The sequence below is a fragment of the Drosophila hydei genome, unplaced genomic scaffold (assembly GCF_003285905.1).
Source record: "Drosophila hydei strain 15085-1641.00,03,60 unplaced genomic scaffold, DhydRS2 tig00008114-arrow-pilon, whole genome shotgun sequence".
Classification (NCBI taxonomy): Eukaryota; Metazoa; Arthropoda; class Insecta; order Diptera; family Drosophilidae; genus Drosophila; species Drosophila hydei.
Genome location: NW_022045827.1, coordinates 6,424,060 through 6,448,200, shown reverse-complemented (window position 1 = coordinate 6,448,200; position 24,141 = coordinate 6,424,060). Strand labels below are relative to the sequence as shown.

The 24,141-nt window shown below is 42.0% G+C and overlaps 5 protein-coding genes across 10 annotated transcripts; 3 read left to right on the top strand and 2 right to left on the bottom strand.

The window, feature by feature from the left end:
- The first annotated feature begins 1,398 nt into the window (after positions 1 to 1,398).
- On the top strand, positions 1,399 to 4,128 carry LOC111595438 (cysteine-rich protein 2-binding protein). Its single transcript, XM_023309163.2, has 5 exons — positions 1,399 to 1,890; positions 1,953 to 2,104; positions 2,162 to 2,354; positions 2,421 to 3,682; positions 3,738 to 4,128. Exons 1-5 carry the CDS (start codon positions 1,496 to 1,498, stop codon positions 4,091 to 4,093), a joined length of 2,358 nt encoding a protein of 785 aa, XP_023164931.2. The 5' UTR covers positions 1,399 to 1,495; the 3' UTR covers positions 4,094 to 4,128.
- Positions 4,129 to 4,170: 42 nt separating this feature from the next.
- LOC111595417 (probable ATP-dependent RNA helicase DDX23) lies at positions 4,171 to 7,123 on the bottom strand. Of its 3 annotated transcripts, none has more exons than XM_023309141.2 (3): positions 7,057 to 7,123; positions 6,583 to 6,798; positions 4,171 to 6,527 (listed from the first exon to the last, which is right to left on the bottom strand). In XM_023309141.2, the coding sequence occupies exons 2-3, from the start codon at positions 6,792 to 6,794 to the stop codon at positions 4,232 to 4,234; spliced, it is 2,508 nt and encodes an 835-aa protein (XP_023164909.1). In that variant the 5' UTR covers positions 6,795 to 6,798; positions 7,057 to 7,123; the 3' UTR covers positions 4,171 to 4,231. The 3 variants fall into 3 exon arrangements, with proteins under 3 accessions (XP_023164909.1, XP_023164907.1, XP_023164908.1); XM_023309139.2 differs by having other exon boundaries at positions 7,026 to 7,106; XM_023309140.2 differs by lacking the exon at positions 7,057 to 7,123 and having other exon boundaries at positions 6,583 to 6,881.
- A 54-nt stretch (positions 7,124 to 7,177) lies between these two features.
- On the top strand, positions 7,178 to 12,302 carry LOC111595416 (solute carrier family 12 member 9). Its single transcript, XM_023309138.2, has 8 exons — positions 7,178 to 7,725; positions 7,806 to 7,940; positions 8,003 to 8,349; positions 9,042 to 9,926; positions 9,995 to 10,377; positions 10,440 to 10,631; positions 10,698 to 10,877; positions 10,944 to 12,302. Exons 1-8 carry the CDS (start codon positions 7,458 to 7,460, stop codon positions 11,383 to 11,385), a joined length of 2,832 nt encoding a protein of 943 aa, XP_023164906.2. The 5' UTR covers positions 7,178 to 7,457; the 3' UTR covers positions 11,386 to 12,302.
- A 3,713-nt stretch (positions 12,303 to 16,015) lies between these two features.
- On the top strand, positions 16,016 to 16,654 carry LOC111595562 (basic helix-loop-helix transcription factor amos). The gene has a single exon (XM_023309359.2). The coding sequence runs from the start codon at positions 16,016 to 16,018 to the stop codon at positions 16,652 to 16,654; it is 639 nt and encodes a 212-aa protein (XP_023165127.2).
- An 899-nt stretch (positions 16,655 to 17,553) lies between these two features.
- On the bottom strand, positions 17,554 to 23,767 carry LOC111595511. 4 transcript variants are annotated; one of them, XM_023309286.2, is made up of 9 exons: positions 23,096 to 23,767; positions 22,899 to 23,025; positions 22,216 to 22,672; positions 21,983 to 22,147; positions 20,632 to 21,561; positions 20,331 to 20,481; positions 20,159 to 20,266; positions 19,550 to 20,083; positions 17,554 to 17,823 (listed from the first exon to the last, which is right to left on the bottom strand). In XM_023309286.2, exons 1-9 carry the CDS (start codon positions 23,295 to 23,297, stop codon positions 17,576 to 17,578), a joined length of 2,922 nt encoding a protein of 973 aa, XP_023165054.2. In that variant the 5' UTR covers positions 23,298 to 23,767; the 3' UTR covers positions 17,554 to 17,575. The 4 variants fall into 4 exon arrangements, with proteins under 4 accessions (XP_023165054.2, XP_023165055.2, XP_023165057.2 ...); XM_023309287.2 differs by having other exon boundaries at positions 20,632 to 21,504; XM_023309289.2 differs by having other exon boundaries at positions 17,763 to 17,823; positions 19,537 to 20,083; positions 23,096 to 23,766.
- Between the last annotated feature and the right edge of the window lie 374 nt (positions 23,768 to 24,141).

Sequence of the window (24,141 nt, the reverse complement as noted above, 5' to 3'; positions counted from 1 at the left end):
GCACTGAAATCCAAGTACACGGCACGCATCTCATTACGTTCGGGGACCGAGTCGCGATCAACGGGACTCTGTTTTACAACCACAACAACGTACGCAATAGAGTCCCGGGCATTGCCAACTCTCCCTTGCTGAACATCACTGCCAGCCAAGATGTCCTCAGCCTCCCTTATCTTCATCGTTTAAATGAACGTAATTTGGAGGAGATACAGCAATTCAAGAAAGACGCCGGAACTGATCAAGCTTATCGTGTGGCATTCATCATTGGAGCTATATGCTGTGCTTTAATCTGCATTGGCTTCACCCTTTGGCGGTTCATCGACGCAAGGAAGTCTGCGAAGCAATTACGAGAAGTCGTCGCCGGAATTGGGTCGGCCGAGGGCGGCCTTACACTTGAAGGGGGAGTAGTTAACACATAACATTTAATATAGGGTATTTCATAAGTTTATAATCAACCCTCGCTATCGCGTGTTTCGTAAGTTAAGAAACAGCCCTCGCAATTGCGACACTGCATACTTTGTATCAGCGCGCTATAACTGCAATGGTCAGCGGTGGTAACCAGATACTTTTGTTTACTGCAAGAGTTTCCGTTATTGCCTAAGATTGCTGAGTCGGCTTGCCGACCATGACATTGTGGTGTGATGCGAGTTTTGGCTTAGCTTAAGTGAAATATTCTATGTAGCTAAAAATCAGTTTTGTATTGAAGTTTGAAGAATAAACTCGCACTACTCCGGCACACCGCCGTAATCAAATTGTTATATTTCTGATCATTGCTGAGCCACAAGGCCAGTTAATAGAAAAGGGGGTGAAGTCAAACCCTCCAACATAATCATCATAAGAAGATTATAATTACCCGATCAACGCTGGACCTGCCACCGACGCCTAGCTCATCGCTGGACCAGCAACTTATTGATTAAGACTATAAATACCCGATCAACGCTGGACCTGCCACCGACGCCTAGTTCATCGCTGGACCAGCAACATATTAATTTGTACATATTTATACATCGATTATTCTTAAATGACTCGGAGATGAATTTTTATACTAAAAATAACATAAAGATTAAATTTATATAAAGATATATATAAATAAATTAATAAATATATATATATATATATATATATATATATATATATATATATATATATATATATATATATATATATATATATATATATATATATATATATATATATATATATATGTATATATGTATATGTATATACATATACGACTGATTAAAATGTATATATGTTTAGCAAAGTAAAAGTGCTCAGCTGAAAACATATTTATTAAGAAACCAAAATACGCCCGTACAGTTAGAGGTAATTAACCTAAAGGAAGTTTCCCATACAAATTTGTTTTCTTTTCAAAAAACTGGCGACTATTTGGTATTTTGGTATTTTTAACTATGTGGCAGCACCGGTCACACATTTCCAGAAAGCAGCGCAACAAATTGTTATTACCAAAGCTATTTACATGTGTTAAGCGTCTATCATGTCGCGTTCCCAAGCGGCTGAAGATTCAAGAAGCAGATGTAACTACTGCCAGGCTGCCATAGAGGATGACAACTATTTGGATTGCCAGAAATGTGAGCAGAGCGTGCATATAAAGTGTTTGCCACATGCCAGCACGCCTGGAGATCTACTAGGCGATGTATTCTTCGATTTCACGTGCATCAAATGTGTACGAAAAGAGTCTATTGCAAGTGAAGAAGGACCAAGGGAACGCTTTGTCCGACAGCGCATACCGTGGTTGTTAGTGTTGACTCTGGCGCTTTATAACTTATCACTGAAATCGAAAGGCTTGAGCCATCATGGCTATTTTCATTGGCGGACGCACATCATCAGCTTTGTAGACAAAAATTGGAACTACATTTTTGAGCCACGTGTGTGAGTAAATTCAGTTAGTAGCAGACAAAAATCAACGTATAATTGATTACTATTCCTAACAGACGTCGTCGCAAGCAATGGGCAGGTTCTGTTTCAGGCGCTTTGTCGCACAACAGCCCAGAATACTTTCAATCCGGAGTTAATGTATGCCTGGAGCATGGCTGGTGGAGACTGGCAAAACCCAATTTGACGCCCCGCAGTGTTCGCGCCGAATGTAAGTGTGTTATATACCGAAATTAGTATAGTGTAAATTTTTTTTATCGCTTTGCAGATGAGCAGCGCCTGTTGGAACGTCAGCAGCTGCGTACAGATCGTCGCTTGCCAGTGCAAGATGAGAACAGCTGCGGCAGTGATCTGTCTGTCACGGATCATCAGAGCGATGTCCAACCATCCATCATCACAACGGATGATACTTCACAAGGTTTGCCGGCGGTCCCGCCAAGCGAGGGCTGTGCGCGTGCCATGTGAGCAAAGTTCAATTTAATATTTTTTAAGGAGATTTATGAAATTAATTACCATGTCCTTCGTAGTCCGTACAAGGGACGCTCGCCGAAGTTACCAACCGTTGAGCAACCAGCGGAGCTACAGCAGCAGGAGCACGGGGATCTCCAGCAGTCGGAAGAAACGTCGGAGGTATCCACACAGCTACTGCCGCTGAGTAGCGTGCAGGCAAGTCTGATGGATTTTCTGGCCGAGAGCTTGGGTGGCGATGATTTGAGCATGTTTATGCCACCTCCGTTGATTGGTGCTGGCGGCAAAGGAGATTTTTTCATGTCCGACGCTCTGCTTGAAGCGCCCGGCAACAGCGCTAGCCTGTTTGAGCTGGAAAATAATTTTGGCTTGCCTCCGGCAGAGTGTGTGACGACTACAGCTGAAGCGGTGACGGAGACAGATACAGAAATAATGCCAAAACTGGAGCAGCAAAACCCATCGTCAAGTAGCTCGGAAAGCGAAGACGAGCCCATGGAAACAGAGCAACAGACGACCGCAAGCAACAGTTACCAGCCGCGCATAGTACAGGTGACAAATTTTCAGGTACAGGAGCAGCTGCAGCAATCATCACAAATCAAAGAGGAGCCGCTAGAGTCGAAAGAAGAGCCGGATGATGTGGAGCTAGAGTCATTAGCAAAAAGCAACATCAGTCTAGAACCTTGTAAGCCAAGCGGTTTCGCAAGGCAGCCCCGTCGAAACTGGCCCTGGCTGCAGGAGACGGCAAACGAGCAGCTCCCACACCAGGAATGCACACAGCAACAGCTTCGTCTTATGACTGCACATGAAGAGCAAGAGTTACATCAGCAACTGCATAAAATCTTCATGCTAGATAAGAACAACGAGAACGATATACCTGCTTATGTACGGCGGCTTTATCGCAAGCTGTGCGTGCGCAAGTGGAAGCGTGAGCATAATCGACCCGTGTTCAATCTGGACGAGCACATCGATCCCATGTCGCGTGCCCGTCTACAGCTGGTAAAGCAACAGGCACAAATTTTAGATCGCTATCAACTACTCGAGCAGGGTAATGCAAACAATCGAAGTTCCTTCTATGCCCGCATTGTAGGCTGTACTGAATACGAACTTTTCGAATCGCCCTACACGCAACGTGTCCTGCATCCGTTTATATATCGCAGCCAGAATATGGGTCCGCCTTGGCTGCGTCTGATGTGTGAGCTGCAGCATCGCGTCAATAAATGCTATCCTACCCGCTCCACCATAGACTTCTGCTACGTGCGACCGCAGCATATACCGGCGGTCAATGCGCTGCTCCAGAGCGTTTTCTGGCCAGGCATTGATGGTGAGTTGGTGCAATTTTTGTGATATACCTAGCCTTATCTCTACGTTTATTGCAGTGAGTGACTGCCTAAGCTATCCAGATTACAGCGTGGTCGCGCTCTATAAGAAACTGGTAATTGGGTGCGGTTTCCTGGTGCCGGATGTGGGCTACAATGAGGCCTACATTTCCTTTATGGCCGTGCGCCACAATTGGCGGCGTGCTGGAATAGCAAGTTTCATGCTCTACCATCTCATTCAGACCTGCATGTCCAAGGATATTACGCTACATGTCTCATCCAGCAATTCGGCGGTCATGTTGTATCAGAAGTTTGGCTTTAAGATCGAGGAAGTGATCCTCGATTTCTATGACAAATATTTACCTATCAACTCCAAGCAAAGTCGAAATGCATTCTTTTTGCGGTTAATGAGATAGGCAAAGCAAAGCCTTAATGAGATACTAAAAAGACAATAAACACATAGACAAATTATAGATGATAGATTTGTCATTTGTTGATAACTTTTAGTACTTTTATTTATCCTGAAGGGCTTCGAATTCGTTTTTTTATAAATCTTAGGCAAATATTTTCTCCTCTCGCCGTTTTTTAGTGACCACAGTGCCGGGCTTGTGCTGTGCCTCTGGGTGATTTGTGAGCTCTGGCGGACACACGGACACAGGACTAGCTGTGACGCACTGCTTCAGGTCGTAAAACAGGCTGCTGTCATCTTTAGTGACAAAGGATATGGCAACACCTGTTTTGCCCGCACGACCTGTGCGTCCTATACGATGCGTATAATCCTCAATAGACTTGGCCATGTCATAATTGATGACCAGCGAGACATCCTTAATGTCGATACCACGCCCAGCTACATCAGTGGCCACCAGTATATCCTTGGCACCAGATTTGAGCGCTGCCAAAGCATATTCACGTTGCTCCTGCCCTTTGCCGCCGTGCAACGTGCAGGAGTTGTAGCCGAGTTTCTCCAAACCCTTGGCCAGCACATCGGCGCCCTTCTTTTGGTTGACGAATATGATAACTGGTGGCTCAATGCCGGCCGACAGGATCTGCATGAGCTTCTTCCGTTTGTCATTCTCGCCCATCATGTAAACGATTTGGTTTGTACGCTCCGTAGGTTTGCCCACTGAACCGATATAAACTGTGGCCGGACGACGCAAATAGGAGCGTGCCAAACGCTCTACAGCTGGCGGCATTGTCGCCGTAAACATCACCGTTTGCCTGTACTTCTTCTTGGTGTAGAAGTTCTCCATTAGCTTCTTCTCATCCTCGGCCTCCTCCGTGTCTGGCTTGAGATTTGTCACAGGCATATATTCCAGGATCTTTTGTACATCCGGCTCGAAACCCATGTCAATCATGCGATCTGCCTCGTCAAGTACAATGTACGTGCACTGATTGAGCACCAGATACCGATTCTCGAGCACATCAATAAGACGACCCGGCGTTGCGATAACAATTTCACAACCCAGACGCAAGCGGAAGCCCTGCTCCTCCCTGGACAAACCACCTACAACGACAACAGTACGTATACCTAGCGGCTGGCCAAACTTTGTCGTTTCCTCCTCGATTTGTTGGGCCAATTCACGAGTAGGCGCCATGATAATCGCATATGGGCCCTGATCCACATCTTCCAAACGTTCGATCTTAGGCAGTGACTGGATCCACGAGAGCAACGGTATCAGAAATGCTAAAGTCTTGCCAGAACCTGTCTCCGCAACGCCAATAATATCGCGATTCTGCAGGCCAATAGGTATGGCCTGCCTCTGGATGGGCGTGGGCTCCTTGTAACCGACCGTGTCAATAATTTCAATAATTTCAGGCGGAAAGCCGGACTCACTCCAGCTGCGAATGGGATTAGGTATTTTACCACCTTTGATCGTAATGTTGTAATCCTCACGAAAGATGCGCCAATCGCGTTCAGTCATCTCGTCGTTGTCCTTCTCGGACCAATGACGATCATCCCACTTTTGTTTATCCTCCTTGCGCTTCATCTTCTTCAAGCGTACTTTCTCCTGTTCCTTTTCCGCCTCGGTGCGTCGTTTCTCTAGCAAATCTCCATAGAATTTGCTTTGTGTGCGCTTCTGCTCTTTAATGTCGATGCCAGCCACATTTCCGCGTCCAAAGAACTGCACATGATGGCGTTCCTTATATAAATTATTATAATCAATGGAAGTGTCCTCGCCCGCATCCCAATCGAATACGAATTTACGATCGTTGAGGCGACGCACGCGTCGCTTCTTCTTTACAATGCCCAGATAGCGTTCACGTATGGCTTCCAGTTCCTTTTCCTTATCCTTGTGCGTCAGATCCTCTACGCGTTTACTGTCCTTGTCCCGATCCCGATCACCGCCGCGCTCCCCTCGATCTCCACCACGTTCGCGACGCTCTGGCTTCACGGGCGGCGGTGGAGGCATTGCAACCGGCATTGATGCGGATGCTGTGGCTATGCCGCTAATTGTTTTGTTGCTGGTTGCTTGAAGTTGATCCCGCGCAGCATCTCGGGCGGCACGCATGCGTTCCACCTCTTCTTGGCGACGTTTCAGCGCCTCGACAGCGCGCTGCTCTTTGGTAAGAAAAACGGGCTTACTGCGCGCTTCTTCCTCGCGTTTCTTCTTGTCCAGTAACTCTTCCAACGATAGAGGCTCCTTCTTTATTTTGCTGTCGCCCTTTACATCCATTTGCTCATCTTCTGGCTTACCGGCCGTGCCTGTCGTTTCACCTTTAACTGTCCCCGAATTATCCAATTTGAGCTTCTTCTCAAATTCGCCGTTACGTGCCCCACGCTCACGCGACCGTTCACGCACCGGACGCTGACGGTCCGGTGAACGTCCACCACGTCTGGCACGGTCCTCCCTGCGAATTGTGAGATTATTTATTAGAGCTGTTTTTCAGTAGCTAGTTAACTTACCTGGAACGCGATCGGCGTTGACGACGTTCCTTTTCTCTGTCTGCTTGTCTGTCGCGCGCATCACGCTCTCTATGTCTCGGCACATCTCTGTCCCGCTGTCGCTCACGCTCCCGTTCCCGTTCGCGCTCTCGATCTCTGTCGGCTGCGCCTATGCCACGCTCATCCCTGTAACGCTCCCGGGAGCGCGACCGTCGCTTTTTATCATTCACCATTTCACTAATTAACAACGGAAAATAAATATTTTCGTCAGTTAAACGTTTGGCAAAAAAAAACAAAGTAGGAGAGTATAGAAATTAGAGATGAGCAGAACCGGTGCAATCGTGAGTAAACATAAGCCACGGTGACTGAGAAAATATGCAAGAAATAAGTGTTTCAATTCATACAAATAATAAATTACTTAATTTAACATAAATTATATGTATAGAAAAATTTTTTTAATTTACTTATATATAAATTACAGATGTATTAACCCACAGTTACTCGAGTAGTCACAACATTAATCTCTGCATTTGATAGTGAGACCGTTCGTGTATAGCTCCAAAATACCCTATTTTTGTATTTAAATACTATGTAAGCATTAATGGCGTCGACCAGCTGTGTTATTGGAGCCTCGGCCCTTACGGGGCATTTGGGGGACTCAGTTTTGCGTGTTTTCTCTGTGCTAACAGACAAACAACAACGCACCGCCAGCTACAAGTGACGCAGTGAACCAAAAACCTACTAAAAAAAAAAAAAACAAAAGAATTAAAAGCTGCGAAGTGGCCCGAATAGCACACATCAAGTAATTCCCTTGATTTGCAGCAATTGTGGGCGTACAGCGCCAACGCTTTGTGTGTGTGTTCGTTTCTCTTTAGTTCCAGCAGCTGGTAGCTGTCATGAGAAATAGCAGAGATCAGGAAACTGCGCCAATTGCTGCGCCGCGCAATGGCAGCGCTTCGAACATGTTTCGTAGCTTTGGCTCGCTCTTTGGTAGCAGCGCCGGCTCAGAGATTGCACGTCCAATGACGCCTCAATCAAGCGATGGCTACGTGGAGTTTGGTATGCAAGATCCGGAGCGCAGCGGACGTACACTGGGCACATTTGCGGGCGTCTTTAGCCCTGTGGCCCTGTCCATGTTCAGTGCATTGGTCTTCATACGTGTGGGTGGGTGTGACGTCATATCTGACTACTCCGTCTCTCTCTCTCTCGCTCTCTAATAATTTTATTATTTATTTCGCTTGCAGGTTACATTGTGGGTAATGCGGGCTTGTATGTAACGCTGCTGCAGTTCCTCATAGCGTACGCAATTTTACTATTTACGGTGGCCTCTGTTTGTGCCATATCCACAAATGGAGCTGTTGAGGGTGGCGGCGTCTACTGTGAGTAGCCACATGGATATAGAATTTGAATTATTTAATTAAAGACTTTTCCCGCTTTTTAGTCATGATTAGTCGCACTCTGGGTCTTGAGTTTGGCGGCTCTATTGGCACACTGTTCTTCTTTGCGAATGTGGTTGGCTGCGCCATGGCGATATCCGGCTGCACGGAGGGCGTCATCGATAACTTCGGACCCGGCGGCCGTTTTGTCAGCGATTCTGGTGCCCATCTGCCCGATGGGAAGTGGTGGCGCTTCCTTGTTAGCAGCGGTATCAACACAAGCATGCTGCTCGTCTGTCTAGTGGGCGCCGCTCTCTTTGCCAAAACATCGGTGCTTATTTTGGGCACGGTGACCGTTTGCCTGTTTGCCACATATATCAGCTTTTTGACCGTGGGCGCCACCAACGATACGGTAAGAGGGGATTGCAATCAATTATACAGACCTAAAGCTCCGTTAGATAAAATCAGAGTTTCACATGTTGAAAAATCCCAGCAGAGAGCACAGCTCAACGCTTTGATATGTAGAATGTGCTGAAAACTATGTGACATAGATATTATTTTTTAATTTCATTAACTTGCGATAATGACTGTTGTCCAAAGATAACAATAGCTTCAATATTTTAGGCATCGGTCACTTCTGTTCTTTTGCTGTAGTAAGTCCCATTGAGCTTTCAGTACAGTAAGCACTAATTAGTTTAGGCAATAGCACAACTAGCCACGACTGGGAGTTACTCCCTAACAATAGAAAATTCTTAAGAAATTGAAAAGTGTCGGTGGACCTTAACTGATATGTCAGTTCATCAATCAAGCAGTCAGTTGGCTAAATTAGGTGTATTCCTTACTGTAATTATAATTCCAATTTCTACGTTACTGAGTTTCTACTGTACATGTGTTAGTAAATTTAAAAATGTGGTTTTCATAAAAATGACGGGCATTATATGAATCATTTGAATGCTGCTGATTACAAACTAAAATGCCCGCACGTTCGCAAATGAATGGGTATCATGTGAATTATCAATTAAGTGCAATAAGCTGCTGCTATCACTGTTTACTATGATTACATATATACATATAAATATATCTACATATTTACTTACTCAACAGATTCCTGTGCCGGTAGTGAATACGCTTATGAATGCTACGGCCTTTTTGCCGTATACGGGTCTCAGTAGCAAGACCTTGAGCGATAATTTGGGCTCACATTATGGCACGGATTATACGTCGAACTACAAGAATGTGGATTTCTCAACAACGTTTGGTGTGCTCTTCTCTGGCGTTACGGGCATTATGGCCGGTGCGAACATGTCTGGGGAGCTAAAGAATCCCTCGAAAAGCATACCATGGGGCACACTGTCTGCCGTTTGCTTTACATTCGTCTCGTATATCATACTCTCGTTCCTGATGAGCTGCACCACGCCGGCTGTGACCATGCAGAACAACTATCTGTTCCTGATGCCCGTCAATCTGTGGCCTCCATTCACAGCCATTGGCATTCTGACTGCTACCTTCTCGACGGGACTGAGCAATTTGATTGGCTCCAGTCGCATTTTGGAGGCGCTCAGCAAGGATCAGGTCTTTGGCTCGTTGTTGAACTTTGTGCTCCGTGGCACCTGGAAGGGCAATCCCATCTGTGCTGTTGTTATCAGTTGGGTGCTGGTCGAGTGCATCCTTTTGATTGGCTCGTTCAATATTATTGCTCAGATTAACTCGGTGCTGTTTATGCTATCTTATTTGGCCACGAATCTGGCCTGTTTGGGTATTGAATTGACCGGTGCTCCCAATTTTCGACCACTCTTCAAATACTTTACCTGGCACACCTGTCTCGTTGGTCTGCTGGGTACATTGATTATGATGTTTGTCATCAATCCAATTTATGCCTCGTCCTGCATCATTTTGTGTTTGATCCTGGTCATAGCACTGCATCTCTTCTCTCCAGCCACGCAGGCGGCACAGTGGGGCTCCATCTCCCAGGCGCTGATGTTCCATCAGGTGAGTTGAGTGTTTCATTCACATTCTTCTATCTTCTATATTAACTCTTCTTCCTTCTATTTGTGCAGGTTCGCAAATATTTGCTTATGCTGGATCCACGCAAAGATCACGTCAAGTTCTGGCGTCCACAAATTTTACTCTTGGTCTCCTCACCGCGCTCGTGCTGTCCTCTTGTGGACTTTGTTAATGATCTAAAGAAGAGCGGTCTCTACATCATTGGCCACGTCAAGATTGGCGATTGTAATGGCGTTGAAGATGCAGTCGAGAACCAGCAATGGTGGTCCTTCCTGGATCATATGCGTGTCAAGGCGTTCACCGAGGTGACCATCAGTCGCAGCATCCGCGAAGGCGTTCAGCATCTAATACGTCTGTCCGGCATTGGTGCCATGAAACCAAATACCATTATTTTGGGCTTCTATGATAATGAGGCACCAAAGGATTTCTTTCAAAAGTAAGTAACTGAGAGAGCATTACATCTATTTTGGAATTTGGAATAATTATCTTTAATTTTAGTGGCACTTCCCCATATAAAACGGATGCCTTTAATGAGGGTGACGCACTCAGTTTTCCCATACGACGTGATGGTGAGCCAAAACAATTTGAGGTGCAGGAATATGTGCAAATTCTTTGCGATACGCTGCGCATGAAGAAGAATCTGTGCTTGTGTCGCAACTTCCAGCGTCTGGACAAGAACTTCATAACTATGTGCGTTTGAAGGAAAATGAAAATAACATTGCCATAAATATGTGTATTAAATTTTAAATTTTACAGAAGCAAACACGTTAAGTATATAGATGTGTGGCCTATTAATGTATTCAATCCCACATCGGGCGATCCCTTTGACATGGTCTCGCTGTTCATGATGCAATTGGCTGTTATCATGTTGGCCAAATGGAAGCATCTGCGTGTGCGCATCTTTCTATGCGAAACAAACGAGGAGAGAACTGTGGGGTAAATAATAATTTATGCAAAAAAAGAAACCTAAGCATAAGCTAACTATCAACAATTGTTTTTCAGTACCTTTGATACACAAGCACCGCAAATGGATGTATTTTCTAAGCTGAAACTGGAACAATCCCTGAAGGAGCTTCGTATTAATGCGGACATAATAGAGATACAGGAATGGAGCAGGAACACAGACTTCACTCGTCATGCGCGCATTCTCAGGCAATTTACAGCGCAAGCAGATGAGGCACTGCTGGACGATGGTGATGAGATCGCTGAGGATAAGTTTAATCATTCGCTACTGTACATGCAGCGTGTGAATCAAATAATACGTGATCGTTCCGATCAGACGGCCTTATCATTCGTTTATTTGGCTGCACCACCTAAGCCCTCATTGACGGACTTTAACGACCGCAGTGCCAGCTACATAGAGCTACTCTCCGAGCTAACAGCCGAGCTGCCGCCTACCATTTTAGTGCATGGCGTCAGTACGGTGACCTCGACTACGCTGTAAGCTATGTAAACCCAGACACCTACAACTCTTTCTTCGATTCGCTCGTGCGGGAGATTGCAGGCGCACAGTGATATCAAATACATTGCATATGCGGCACATACACATAATGAACTTTAACAAGCCGCACATTAATACTGGATCAATCCAATTTCATAATACGATCGCTCTCTTTTAAATTTGTAAGCCCCTGGGGCTTAATGCTATAATTAATCATATGAGTATTTGTTTTTGTGTTGTGTGTAGGCTGAAAGCTAATGAAAACTATATATATATAAAAATTTATATTTGTATGAACATAACGTATAATCATGTATTCATGTTTGATTTTATCTTATTTTATACAACCACAAGAACCACTCTAATATCATCGATACACTTTGTACTAATTATCATATCAGCAAATTCTCTATTTAACACCTATTTTTATACGAATATATAATAATATTTAACACACAAGTGCGGACCATTTAAAGACAAACAAAAATATGTATATATATATGTGTCCGTTTTGTGCTCTGTACGATATTAACGATTTTGTGATTCGAGAACCCGCTCTCTCTATTATAGCAAAAAGTATTATAACAAAAAACTTTTAGTTTCACAAAGAAACCCTATTAAACTATTCATTCGTTTTAGTAAATAATTTTCCACATATTTATGGCGTCTCACAGCGAACCATTCACAATTAACTGTTTCGAAATTTTAAGCTAGACATATTTTAAATTATACGTATAAATATATTTTTCTGTTTGAGCAGTTAATCGTGATTGTGGCTGTGAGTAACCCGCATATACAAACATTTCATTTATAATTATACTGGAAATGTATTCAGTTCTTTCCAATAATAAATTAAACATAACGATATGTCTTAATGTAAATGTTTGAATACTTGATTAGTGTTGGAGTTATTGCAGTTGTGGGGGCTTGATATCGATCACATATGAGAAGCGTGCTTATCTAGAATTTTGAATTTGCTTTAGAATAATTATGATAAAGACTTAAATATTGAAGCAAAATGTTAACAAATTATATAAAATAGAAATGGAAAACTTATTTTTTATGTCCAGAAATTTTTCAATATTGAATCGAAATTGTTGAATTCATTTAAAATCTTCATTCAGTAATATAATTTTCAGTTTTAAGAGCTGTTCCTAAAGAGTATTTTAACTTCGACTTACTAATGCGAATTAGTTCGTTTTGTATTTGAATGAATGAACATCATGCTAAGATCAAGATATATTTGCGACTCAGAGTGAGTATGGAAGTGCTTATCATGCTGTTGATGCAATTTCCGATTTGTATGATACTCTCGAGTCATCCATGATTCAAAAAGGAAAATAAAAGAACATTTAAGTGAACTACTTTCCATGGCGATCAGTTTTGGACTCCCGCCCACTCTCAAGGTAGCCGCAACGAAAGGTTAATTAAACGTAGGGAGAAATCAATTCAAACACTTGGCTGCATTTCTATAGAAAACGGGCAAAACAATTCTAAACACACACAATCATCTGAGCGCCGGCCATGGCTAAAATGTACAAATGATGGCCAGTCGCAAGAGTTGTCCCGATATTTCACACAAAGATGCGCCGACAAAAGGCATGGCAGGATCGTGACGTTTGATCTTGACGCTCGCTTCTGGCTTCTGCTGCTCGCTGATGAGCCGCTGATCGATGTGCCACGCGACCGCAAATACCTCGACATTATGCTGCACATTTCTGGCGAAAGGACCAACGACTGACCTAATTATGGACTGGGGCCCGAATAGCTCAAGGATCAGCTAAAGATCGGCCACGCCTTGCCTGGAATTTCCAATTAGCATGTACATTTACCTGCCCAGCCTTTTGGCCAGTTGCATGTCCTTGTCAAAATAGCAAACAATAGACGCGTAGGCGGTGCTGCGGCTCGAAAGTCAAGTCTCTCCATCTCCGTTCAATGCAACAATAGGCCAACTGATGATAATCTGCTTTCCTCCTGCGCACAGGATTAATCGTTTTCGTTGTGCGGATTAGTCGTTGGCGCTAAATTGCGAAAATGCGATTAGTTGCTCAACTATTGTTCAACTATTGCGTGAGATTGTTGCCATTGTCACGCCGAACAAGAAGATCGTCTTTTGTGCCTGGGAAAATTGCAAGTGCAGCACTTGTCCAGAGCCCCCTTTGTTTGGCCAAACAATGGCAATTGTAGTGCTATTTTCTATTGTTCTGCAGACATTGTCTGTGTCAGCAAATTACCATGTAATATTCCAGCATTATGAATAATATCTAATATTTTTGTTTTGGTTTCTGCGAAAATTCGCTTTGCTTGCTCGCCAGACAGCTTGTCGCTCAAGGGATTAGCTTACACTTTCGAAATATTTCGATAATTTGAATAGTTTTACTAAATAGCTCTTGACTCTATTTCTAGGAAAACAAACATAACTTAGTACACACGACAAGGCGCTGCCTCTGTATCAGCATATCCGTTAGACTCGCCTCTGATAGCCCAAATGTGTCGAGGCAATTGCAACGTTTATATGAGAATTTATTGACATTAAGCGTGATTTGGAAAACAAACAGTAAGCGAACTAAAACTAAAAAAAATACCCTTTTTTGGCTGGCGCAGATCCTTTCGGCAGGTAGCCTCGTAGCTCCTTCTGAGCGGCAGCCCCTATTGATGAGTATCATAAATTGTCATCACATAAATAGCGCCGTGACATTTATGACTCCATTGCGACTGCCGTTGGGTAATCTCTGTGTCCTTTTCCTTTTTTTTAACAGACACGAGCCTCAAGGATATGCCTCTATCTTAATAAGCATTTAATGGTAGCGGTAAAAAGGCGCACAAACACAGTTTCAATCGTCAGGCAAGGCAGCAGAAGTGTTAAGTGGGCGACTGATAAGTTTTTACAACTAGCAACAGCTAGCTATGGGGTGCCGACGGATGGTATGCCTTGGCGATTTGGCCAGCAGACAAAATTAGAGACAAACTCATTCCAATACAGCTAGCTTTAAGAGTTGGCATAGATACAGTACAGTACAGCTATTGAGCTGTATCAAAGATCTCTTTAGCTGAATATGATAACTAATAATATAGGGGCTAACACACATTCAATAAGATATGGACAGGGTATAGCATATCATAACGTATAATATATACATATTTACTATACTAAGCCAATGATAACGTAAAACATATCGACATGTAATATATACACATTTACTATACTAAGACATTGATGGAAACTAAACTATATTTTAATATTTAGTACTTCTCATTGGGTTTTATTGGGACTAAGTATAAACTATGGTATATAACGCAGCTTTGTAAACTACAATAAAGCTGGTGAATGTTGAGTTTTGAATAATATATCTGAAGCTCGTATGAGCCCATTTAAGTCGAAAATAATGAATATGAATAGTAATGTCATACATACTTGTATTTATCTATATACAATATTATTATAACTAAATTTTAAAATTTTTAAGCTTGTTGCTGCCTTTTAGTTAAGGCTTAGTCAGCTCTCTACTTATCAAATTTTATGCCAATAAGCTAAGCACACAGAAAACTAATTTCAGCCTTACTCGCTTTGGTTCTCTATTGAAAGCGCTATTCATACAATTCTCAATACAATGGTAGCTTCTTATAAAAAGTGATAACAAATAAATATTTCTCTAAAACAATTACTATAAGTTAAATTGTTAATTGATATTTTCTATGCAGAGAAAAATCTATAAAATAACAATAGAAAATATCTGCAGCTTACTGAATGGTAGAATAAAATTTAAAAAATATATATATATAAAATCTATTTGTTATTAATCATCCAGCTAGCAATATAAAGAAACCTTTTGAGATATCACAAATAATTTCATATAATTTTTAAGGCTAAAACTTCTTTATGATCGTGTGAAAAAAAAAACATTTATTTATTTACATTCTGTGAACCGCAAGTGTTGGGAGTAATTTTGTTGTTTGCAGGGAAATCGCTCGAAATAATTTCTGTTTAGTTGACCCAATAAAGTACAATGGTTAAAATCGAAAGTTTCAACAAAGTAAACCGCACTGGAGAGAAATTCTTTTGTTGGCTGCAATAAAACGCTTACTGCAGGATCGCTAGACCACAAACATGCAAACTAAATTGGCAACTGGCTAGTGGCCAAGAGTACAATAAGAAGGTTCAGGGTGAGAAAGAAAAGGCAAAAAAGAAATGGCTTCATATAGCATGCCAAGATGTACGGCATAACAAAAGCGGGCTTTAAAGGCTTTGTGTGATCCATGATTGACCTTGGCAACAATTGTTTGACATATGAAATTAAATTTAAACAGAAGTTGCGCTGCACATATATATATATAAATTCTCTATATTCTCTATGTATATGTTTATGGCAGGTCAAATCGAGTTGCTTTGCAGTAGCAATTAAACGTTTTGACCGCAAGCCAATTTAGGGCACGGGCTGCGCCAGGTAGAAAACTGGATCAGGCCAAGCCAAGCCAAGCTGGGCTCGGCGAATCAGGTAAGAGCAGCGGCTGCAGCCAATCAACATTGACTGTTGCTGTTATTGCTGCTGCTGCTGCTGCTGCTGGCTACTTAAGGTTCAGTTTTGGCCTGCCATTGCGTCAGTTATCCTTTGGCTTAGCACACACGCACAACATGTTGACGAACAACGAGCTCATCGAGCACTTCTACTATAGCGCTGAGAGTTTGGAGGCCGATTCTTCTGAGACCATACTCGGCCAGGAAAATTTGCAGCAGCAGCTGGAGCAGTTTATGAACCAGCAGCAGGACAGAGACTTCAGTGGCAGTGCGGACAGTTTATCCGATGGCACCAATAGCTGCTCTCTGGAGCTATACTACGATACGCCAGCCGTGCTGGAGCTGGAGCAAATGCTCAGCGCACAAACCCAACAGCAGCAGCAAGAACTACAGCAAATGCAACAGCAACAACAACAGCAACTGCCTGGCGGCGCCAAATACCACACTAAGGCTGCCAAATTTTGGCATAAGACAGCGCGCAGCAGACCCTACGACTGTCATGTCTATCCGAGTGCAGCCTGTGAAGAGGAGTCGGAGGAGCACGGCGGCTGCGGCAAAGAAGTCCTGCGCAAGCGTCGTCTGGCGGCCAATGCACGCGAGCGTCGCCGCATGAATAGCCTCAACGATGCCTTCGACAAGCTGAGAGATGTGGTGCCATCTCTGGGCCACGATCGACGACTCTCCAAGTACGAGACATTGCAAATGGCGCAGGCGTACATTGGGGATCTGCTCACGCTGCTCGCCAGAGACTATTGAGCAGCAGCAGAATGGTGAGGACTGCTGAGGGGGCTTCAATGCAACCGTTATGTGTTGCTGCAACACTTGAACCTAGTGTCAACTTTTAAAGGCTGTTAGTTCTTAAGTTTAGCTGATTAACTTTTTTCAAATAAGATCGTTTATTAAATATAATTAAGATATATTCAAAAAGCAATCGAAACTGAATTTTTATTTCTTTCTCGTTCGAACGGGCATGAAAGCAAACCGTACCGTCGCTGTTGAAGTTCGAGATTTGGTACCCCATCCACTAGAGGCGTATCAAATCGAGATATACTTCATCTGGTACAACTATACATAATATACTATTCTATATGCGCTATCTGATACCATAGAAATACTACCATTAGGTGCTAGGGGCTTGAAATTTGGAATATAATATCGTGCAGCTAAGCCTAGACAGAAATATATAGCAGTTATATCTACCTATACCTTCTAAAGGTATTCCAAAATATATTGGAAATTTTAAATATCAATCTATTTTAACAATCCTTTCTATAAGCTATAAAAGCTTTTGAGGACAAAATCTAGGCAAAGTTAAATTGAAAACTACAAAATATCTGCTTCAGTGAATATCTTTAAGAAATATGCGATTTAACAGGTTTTCAAGAATATAGAAATAAACATATATTAATGCTGAAATGCTGCTTCGAAATATCATAAGTGCTATTAATATTAAAAATATATATTCCTCTATGGGCATGGTAAAACCCGAAATTTAAATTTTAAAAATAATTTAAACGCTAATTTTTTCTCTTTATTAAATGAAAAACCATTTCAAATTAAATTTCAGTTTTCTGTATACCAAAATATATATAGTCAAATCCAATTTTAAATATTTGACTTTTCCACATATATAAAAATTTAACCCAACGATTTGGCTCATTAATTCACAATTTTCAGCTATTGCAGTTGCTGTCTTAAAACAAGAAAAGGTCCTTGAGAACGCAATATCCTGAGCAGCGGGCGTAACGCCCACAAAATATAACAAGAGTCAAAACAAGAGCTCGCCGACATACGATTGATGAGTTCCGACTTCCGATGTCGAAAAAGAAGCAACAGCAACAACACGAGAAAACCAGCTCCTAACTGGAGGTGATTAAGGGCCGTCAACGTCAACAGGTAAACAACACTAAATGCTGCCTTAGATCCTGCGCCGCACAGGACATGAAATGTGATTTAAACAGTAATTTGTACACATGAAAGAAAAAGGTTTTTCAATTTTAAATATCACATTTAAGTTTTGTATTTAAACAGCTAAACATACGTTACTAAACTTAACTACACTTAACATTAAATATATATTATTTATTTATTTAATAACTAATATTACTATAGATACATATAATTACTATTGATACACATATGACTTGCAGATCAACTGACTATAACTTTTATTTTATATTTAATTTCTTCACAAGTTTTTATTTTTCTTTTGGCATGTGACGCTGATATGGCATTTGGTTTGCTTATGGCAGAGTTTGTACTTAAGAGATTATGAGAATTCTTTTGTTCGAGAATTGGACGATAGATTAGAAGTTAACCCCATGTTCGACAGTGGCCCTTAAAAATGTGTTTCTGAAATTCAAAAAAAAAATTTTTTTTTTATGAAAAAACTCGAATCAGTCTTGAAGTTCGTTTGGAAAATGTCAAATTTTTGTCACGCCCAAAGGGGCGTTCAGTCATTCCACATTGGTATGTCCAATAGATCAATGAAAAAATGTTAAAATCAAAATATTTCTTTATATCTATAAGATTTGCCCCCTTTACTTGCGAGTAAATGTTTAAAAGAATTTAATTTTTATTTAATTTGAAATTCTTTGAACGAGATTTTTTCTTTATGTTTTTACCGAACAGAGGGTTATTATTTAAATATTTTTTTGTATGTAGACATTTAGTGAAGAGCATAAAACTTTGGCAAAACCGAAGTTCAATTAGATACATTTAGTTGCTAATTTAATAATTACATTTATATTATTTACAATATACTTTTGCTTACATCTAGGGCTGAAAACTAAAAGCAATGTTTGAAGTTAACTAAATTGTAGGATATATATTTTTAGTATATATATGATTTATAAGCTAAGGCAACTCTAAACTTAAAGGAAATTTTTGTAATTTGTTTCTAAACAAGTCTTGAAGTGTATTTTTCTTTGTCTATGTTGTGAGAGCAATTGAAAAAGAGATGTGTATCGTTGACTTTTCTAAAAAATGCTATGGGCCACATAGGAAATAAACAGAACACATGACTATGGGGAAAATAGAATCAAAGCATTCTGTCCTGAAATATATGGGAGTTCATTAAGGGAAATACCCGGATAAACCCAAAAATTCACATCGTGAAACTCGTAGATGTATTTTATTAAACGTTCTTTAAAACTTTTCTATCGACTTGACTCCATAAATTTGCTTTATAAACTCTCTTAGTCTCTTAGTAAAACCCCAACTAAGTATTGCTTGTTCTGCTTTAATCCATATCGATATAATCAATACAAAATTGCGAAGGGAGACCAGGAGTAAGACTGCATATAATAAAGATTATATTGTATTTATATCAGGAAATTGTAAAACTGTATGCTTAAACTTAGTTCGCAGTTAGTTTGGTGTCCATACTGTTGCTTCCACATGGGCATCTATATAGTTTATTAAATAGCCAACGATCCGCAGCTTTGAAGCAAGTTAATTAAAACTAAGTGTGTGTATGTGTGGGCTGTATATGCGTCGTAAGGCTAAATCCAAATGAGATAAAGTCAACTAACAACTAAAATAAACTTTGCACTTCCATACGCGTGTGAGTGTATGTATTCGTGACTGTTTGTTTATATATGTGTGTGTTTTAAATAGAAGCTATAATACGGAATTACATCCAAGGTTTACCACGCATGCGCCCACGACCGCCGTTACCGCGCATGGGTCCACCACCGCGTTGAAAGAACGGCCGCGGTCCTGGCCCCTGTCCGCCATCAAAGGGGCCGGGCATACGTTGATAATTGGGCCTATAGGGTCCCGACCAGCCTCGACCACGGCCTCGTCCTCGATTCATATTATCTGGACTATTGCCAAATGGCTGAAACGGAAATGGACCACCTGTAAACGGCGGCCTGGGAGGTGGCGGCACACCGGCTGCCCCATTGTTGCCCTCATTCCCGTTCCAGGGCATTGGCGGTTGCATTTGATTCCACGACTGTTGCTGTGGCGGCAACGGCGGCGGCTGTTGCATTTGTTGCTGTGCATCGGCCTGCATTTCCTGCATGTTGCCAGTGCCTGTTGCTGTTAGAAAACTGTTGTTTGCATCCCATTGAAAGTCCTGCGGCGTTTCCAGCAGCACGGGACGCGGAGTTAAGGCGCCATTAGCATCGAGTTCACCATCCACATTGTCTAGATGCAGCTGGTCCGCATTGACATTGAGCTCTGTATGGAAAGTGTTACATGTAAAATTTGCCACTACAGCTAAGAAATTGGTTTCATGGCGGCAATTGCTATTACCTAGCTGCGACTCTTCGAGATCCTCGTCGGACATGTCCATATCAATAACCATATCTGCGGGATCATAACGTGCCGAGCCATCCACGCGATCCGATTCGGAAGAGGAGCCTGTAAGGACATATTGGGATTAACATAAAGATTTGCCTATATGGATTTAAAGGTTTTAACTTACTCGCATTGGATTTCTGCGGCGAGCTGGTCTTCTTCACATAGCTACCCGGCGGCGCCATCATGGGCGAGTTGTTGCCCAGACTGCGTATAGCACTGCCGGCCTCCTCGTTCTTAGGCGCTGTACGGTAATCGACGTCACCCCCGCTGAAATCCTGCAAAGCCATAAATATTATTTATATTGCTTAAATAGATAATGATATTAAAGTCTGTCTGTTATTTAGAAATGAAATCTAAACCAAGTAATTGCTTAGAAAAACTATTGAAACCATCTATTAAATTTACATTTCCATAAGGTAACACACCTTATCGGCACCACCTGGTGAACCAGTCAGCGATATTAAATTCCTGTGATCAATGTCCACTAATTGCCGTGTTTGCTCATCGCTCAGCGCTGACTTGGCTCGAAAATTGAATGCGGGCGGCAACTGAATCGTTCGATGATCCACATCTTGTGCACCTAGGCCTGCCACATTGTGATGTTCACTGTACTCAATGGGCGCGCTGCTACCTTTGCGCTCGAAATGAGGCGGCGAGTGCGGCGTCGATTGCGTTGGTGTTGTATAGCTGGAGCTGGCACCGCTGCTGTTTAGGCTGTTGTCCAGCGGCGTCCACGTCATGCTCATGTCCCAGGTGCTGTTGAAGTCATCCACGCTGCCCGATGCTGGTATGGCCGGCGGCATGGGCGGCGGCGGTGCCATCGGATTGCTGTTCAAAGGCGCGGGCGTATACTGACTATCCGACTGGCCATAGCCTAGATGCGGCGGCGGTGGCGGTGCATATTCTTGTGCAGAGCCACCGAATATTGGCGGCGCTGGTGGCGGCAGAACACCGCCATAGCCTGATTGCACCTGACTGGGATTGTATTCATCGCTGGAGCCACTGCCTCCGCCGTTGCCACTGCCTCCGCCGTTGCCACTGCCGCCAAGACCCGGTATGGCACTGCCTCCATTGCCGTTGGCATTGTTATTGCTGTAGCTTCGGCTCAACTGTTCGGGCTTGTAAAAACTAGAGCCGGGCGTATAGCTCTCATCATCCGAACGCGAACCAATCACCTCAATAGCGCTGCCACGATCCTTGCCACTAGACTCGCGCTTAAAGTCGTTGATATCGAACGGCAGCTGGCCGCCATCTAGATAACTGGCAAATCCATTGAGACCGCTGCCGCTGAACAAGTTCTGAGGGACATACAAATCAGAAGAACTATATAGGAGTGTTCCCAATATCGCCTTATTCTGAATATTAGTTGTGAAAATAAATAAATTAGCATGCGGAGTGGCAAAGAAAATAATTCAATAAAACTTGGATAAAGTGTCCAATTTTATTAGATACATAAAGTACACTACATCTACACAAAAATAGAATCTATTGATATCAAATATATTACACAGTGATCGCTTGTAAAATATGATCAAATCAGGAAATATAAAAATTGAATTTTCAATACTGAAAATGCAACAAATCCAAATGTAAATTAAAAATGTTATATAAAATAATTTTTATATATATATAAAGACAAATGTGTAGCAAATTATAATCTTCACTTCAAGCGAAGTGTTGCTATTTGCGAGCGACCACTGTACTCATCTACATTACATCTCTAAAATTCAAACACAATATAAAGTTCGTTTATACTTGATATGTTTTATAGCTTACCACGCCCAGCGGTGAATTATTCTCATCCGGCAGCTGGAGATCTGCGTCTCGTTCCGGCGACGGTGCATTAATATCCGGTGAGGGGATCGGACTGGGTAGCGTTGGTATAACCTCATCCAGCTTGCGTTTGACTATCTTAATGCGTGTGCCGAAACTTTTATAGGCCTGAAATGCACGAATTAATGCAATTATTTATGTATATAATTATCTACATTGCATTTGTATTAACTTACACTTGCCACAACTTTAACTTCACGGCCCTGATGCTCGTAGAACTTTTTGGCTGCTTCGATCGACTCCAGCACTGCTTTGCGACTCTTGATCTCGTTTTGGAGATTCTTGTTGCACGCATTGATGAAGGCCACACAGCGTTCCACCTCCTTTTCAATGTCGCCCGAGTGGCTTTTGTCTTTTAGCTGTTGCTTGATGGCTTCAATTTCGAAATTCGGTGGCTTTGGTAGCTTCTTCATGCTCTTGTCCGTCGTCTCGGCCAGTTCAACGCATTCGCGCACCTGCGCGATTAGCGTTGCATTCTGATACTCATTGCTTGGATCATTGCTAGCTGGGGCTTTCTTTGGCGGCGCTATATTGAGTAGACCGCTTAGATCGCTCAGAAATTCTTCGTTGTAGATTTCGCGCTGTTCCCATATTTTAAAGATGCGCAAGATTTTACCCTTGACACGTTCATCGCTATGAAAAAATTAAAATATATATTTATATAAAATTACAATAATTATATAGAAACTACAATTGACAATTGACAGCAAATTACAATAAATAATATACACATAAAAAACATATTTTTTTAAATGTAATTAATAACATGAATAAACAATGGCAAAATTAAAAAAAGTAAGTTAAACATTTGTAGAGTATCTGTTAGTCGACTAATAGCGATTCTTCTTGTTCTACTTACCGCACCATCGTGGTGGCTCTTTGGAGCGCTGTCGCCCAGCATTCGACAAATTCGTAGCGCTTGCGTTTGCTGTACTGGATGACATCGTTGGCCAGATAGAACAAAACCAATCGATGATCGACACGAACTGTGACAAAGGGGTGTAGGGGTTATAGCTAATAATAATGAGACAAGTGAAGCGTAGTAGTGGTACACACCTCGCTTGAATACGTTAAGCCAGCATTGGATGATCTTCTTGTGATTAAGGCGATGCTGCAGGCACCAGTTGGACATTTGCTGTATGCACTCCTGTGTGTCCTTGAGCGCTTCGAGGCGCGTCTCAAATAGCTCTTCATCGAAGGGTTCATTTGTTTTGGACATTTCGCTTTTTGTTGTTGTTGTTGTAGTTGTTTGGCTCATGGTGCATTACAATGGCGCCAATTTATTTTGGTTCTAGTTTTCTGTATATGCGCCCAGTTACCCTCGCTGCGGCAGCGGCGACGTTTTTCTTCACTGTTTCACAGGGCCACACAAACACGCGCACTTTTTTCAGCCGCAGTTAAGCAGTCAAGCGATGAGCTTGAGCTGCTTGCATATTGTTTAAAATCTGCTACGTAGCTGGGCTTAGGTTTTGTGTATATTTATCAAACTGAATTGCACGCGGTTTTTGCCAATTTTGTTGTTTTTCTTGGGAGTTGTATCTCAAGTGAACATGCTACCAAAATGAGCAAACAATATTTTAACCAACACTAATGGCTTTGCATAGAAGTTGTGGGCACCTTAAAATTTTAACATTTACTGCTATTAACAGCGCGCAAAAATTGATTCACTTGAAAAGTACAAAATAAAGATCGATAAATAAATAGAAATACGATGTTAACTAAATAATTTTCTATGTTCTCTCATAAAGTATTTAGGAGAATCTTAAAGATGTAGACATATTTATAGAAACATAACAGAGTCAAAACAAAGCAGCTGTTCTCTAGATAACTTCGGTTTCCAACACTGTCTGGGGATGGCTGCTAGCTCGGCAGCAACAGAAATAGATACAGTGAAATTATTTTTAGTAAATGAGTGGGCCCTAAATTAAATAAAAAGATATATAAACTTATTAATTCGAATGGCGGATTATTCTTCAAGATTAACTCTAAGCTTTAAATTTACAGTTGTTCAATTAAAAACTCTTCTTTGAATAGTCCTTTTTGAAATGAGGCGCGCACTCTACTACTTTGTAATGCTGCGCAGGATATAAATTTGGTATTTT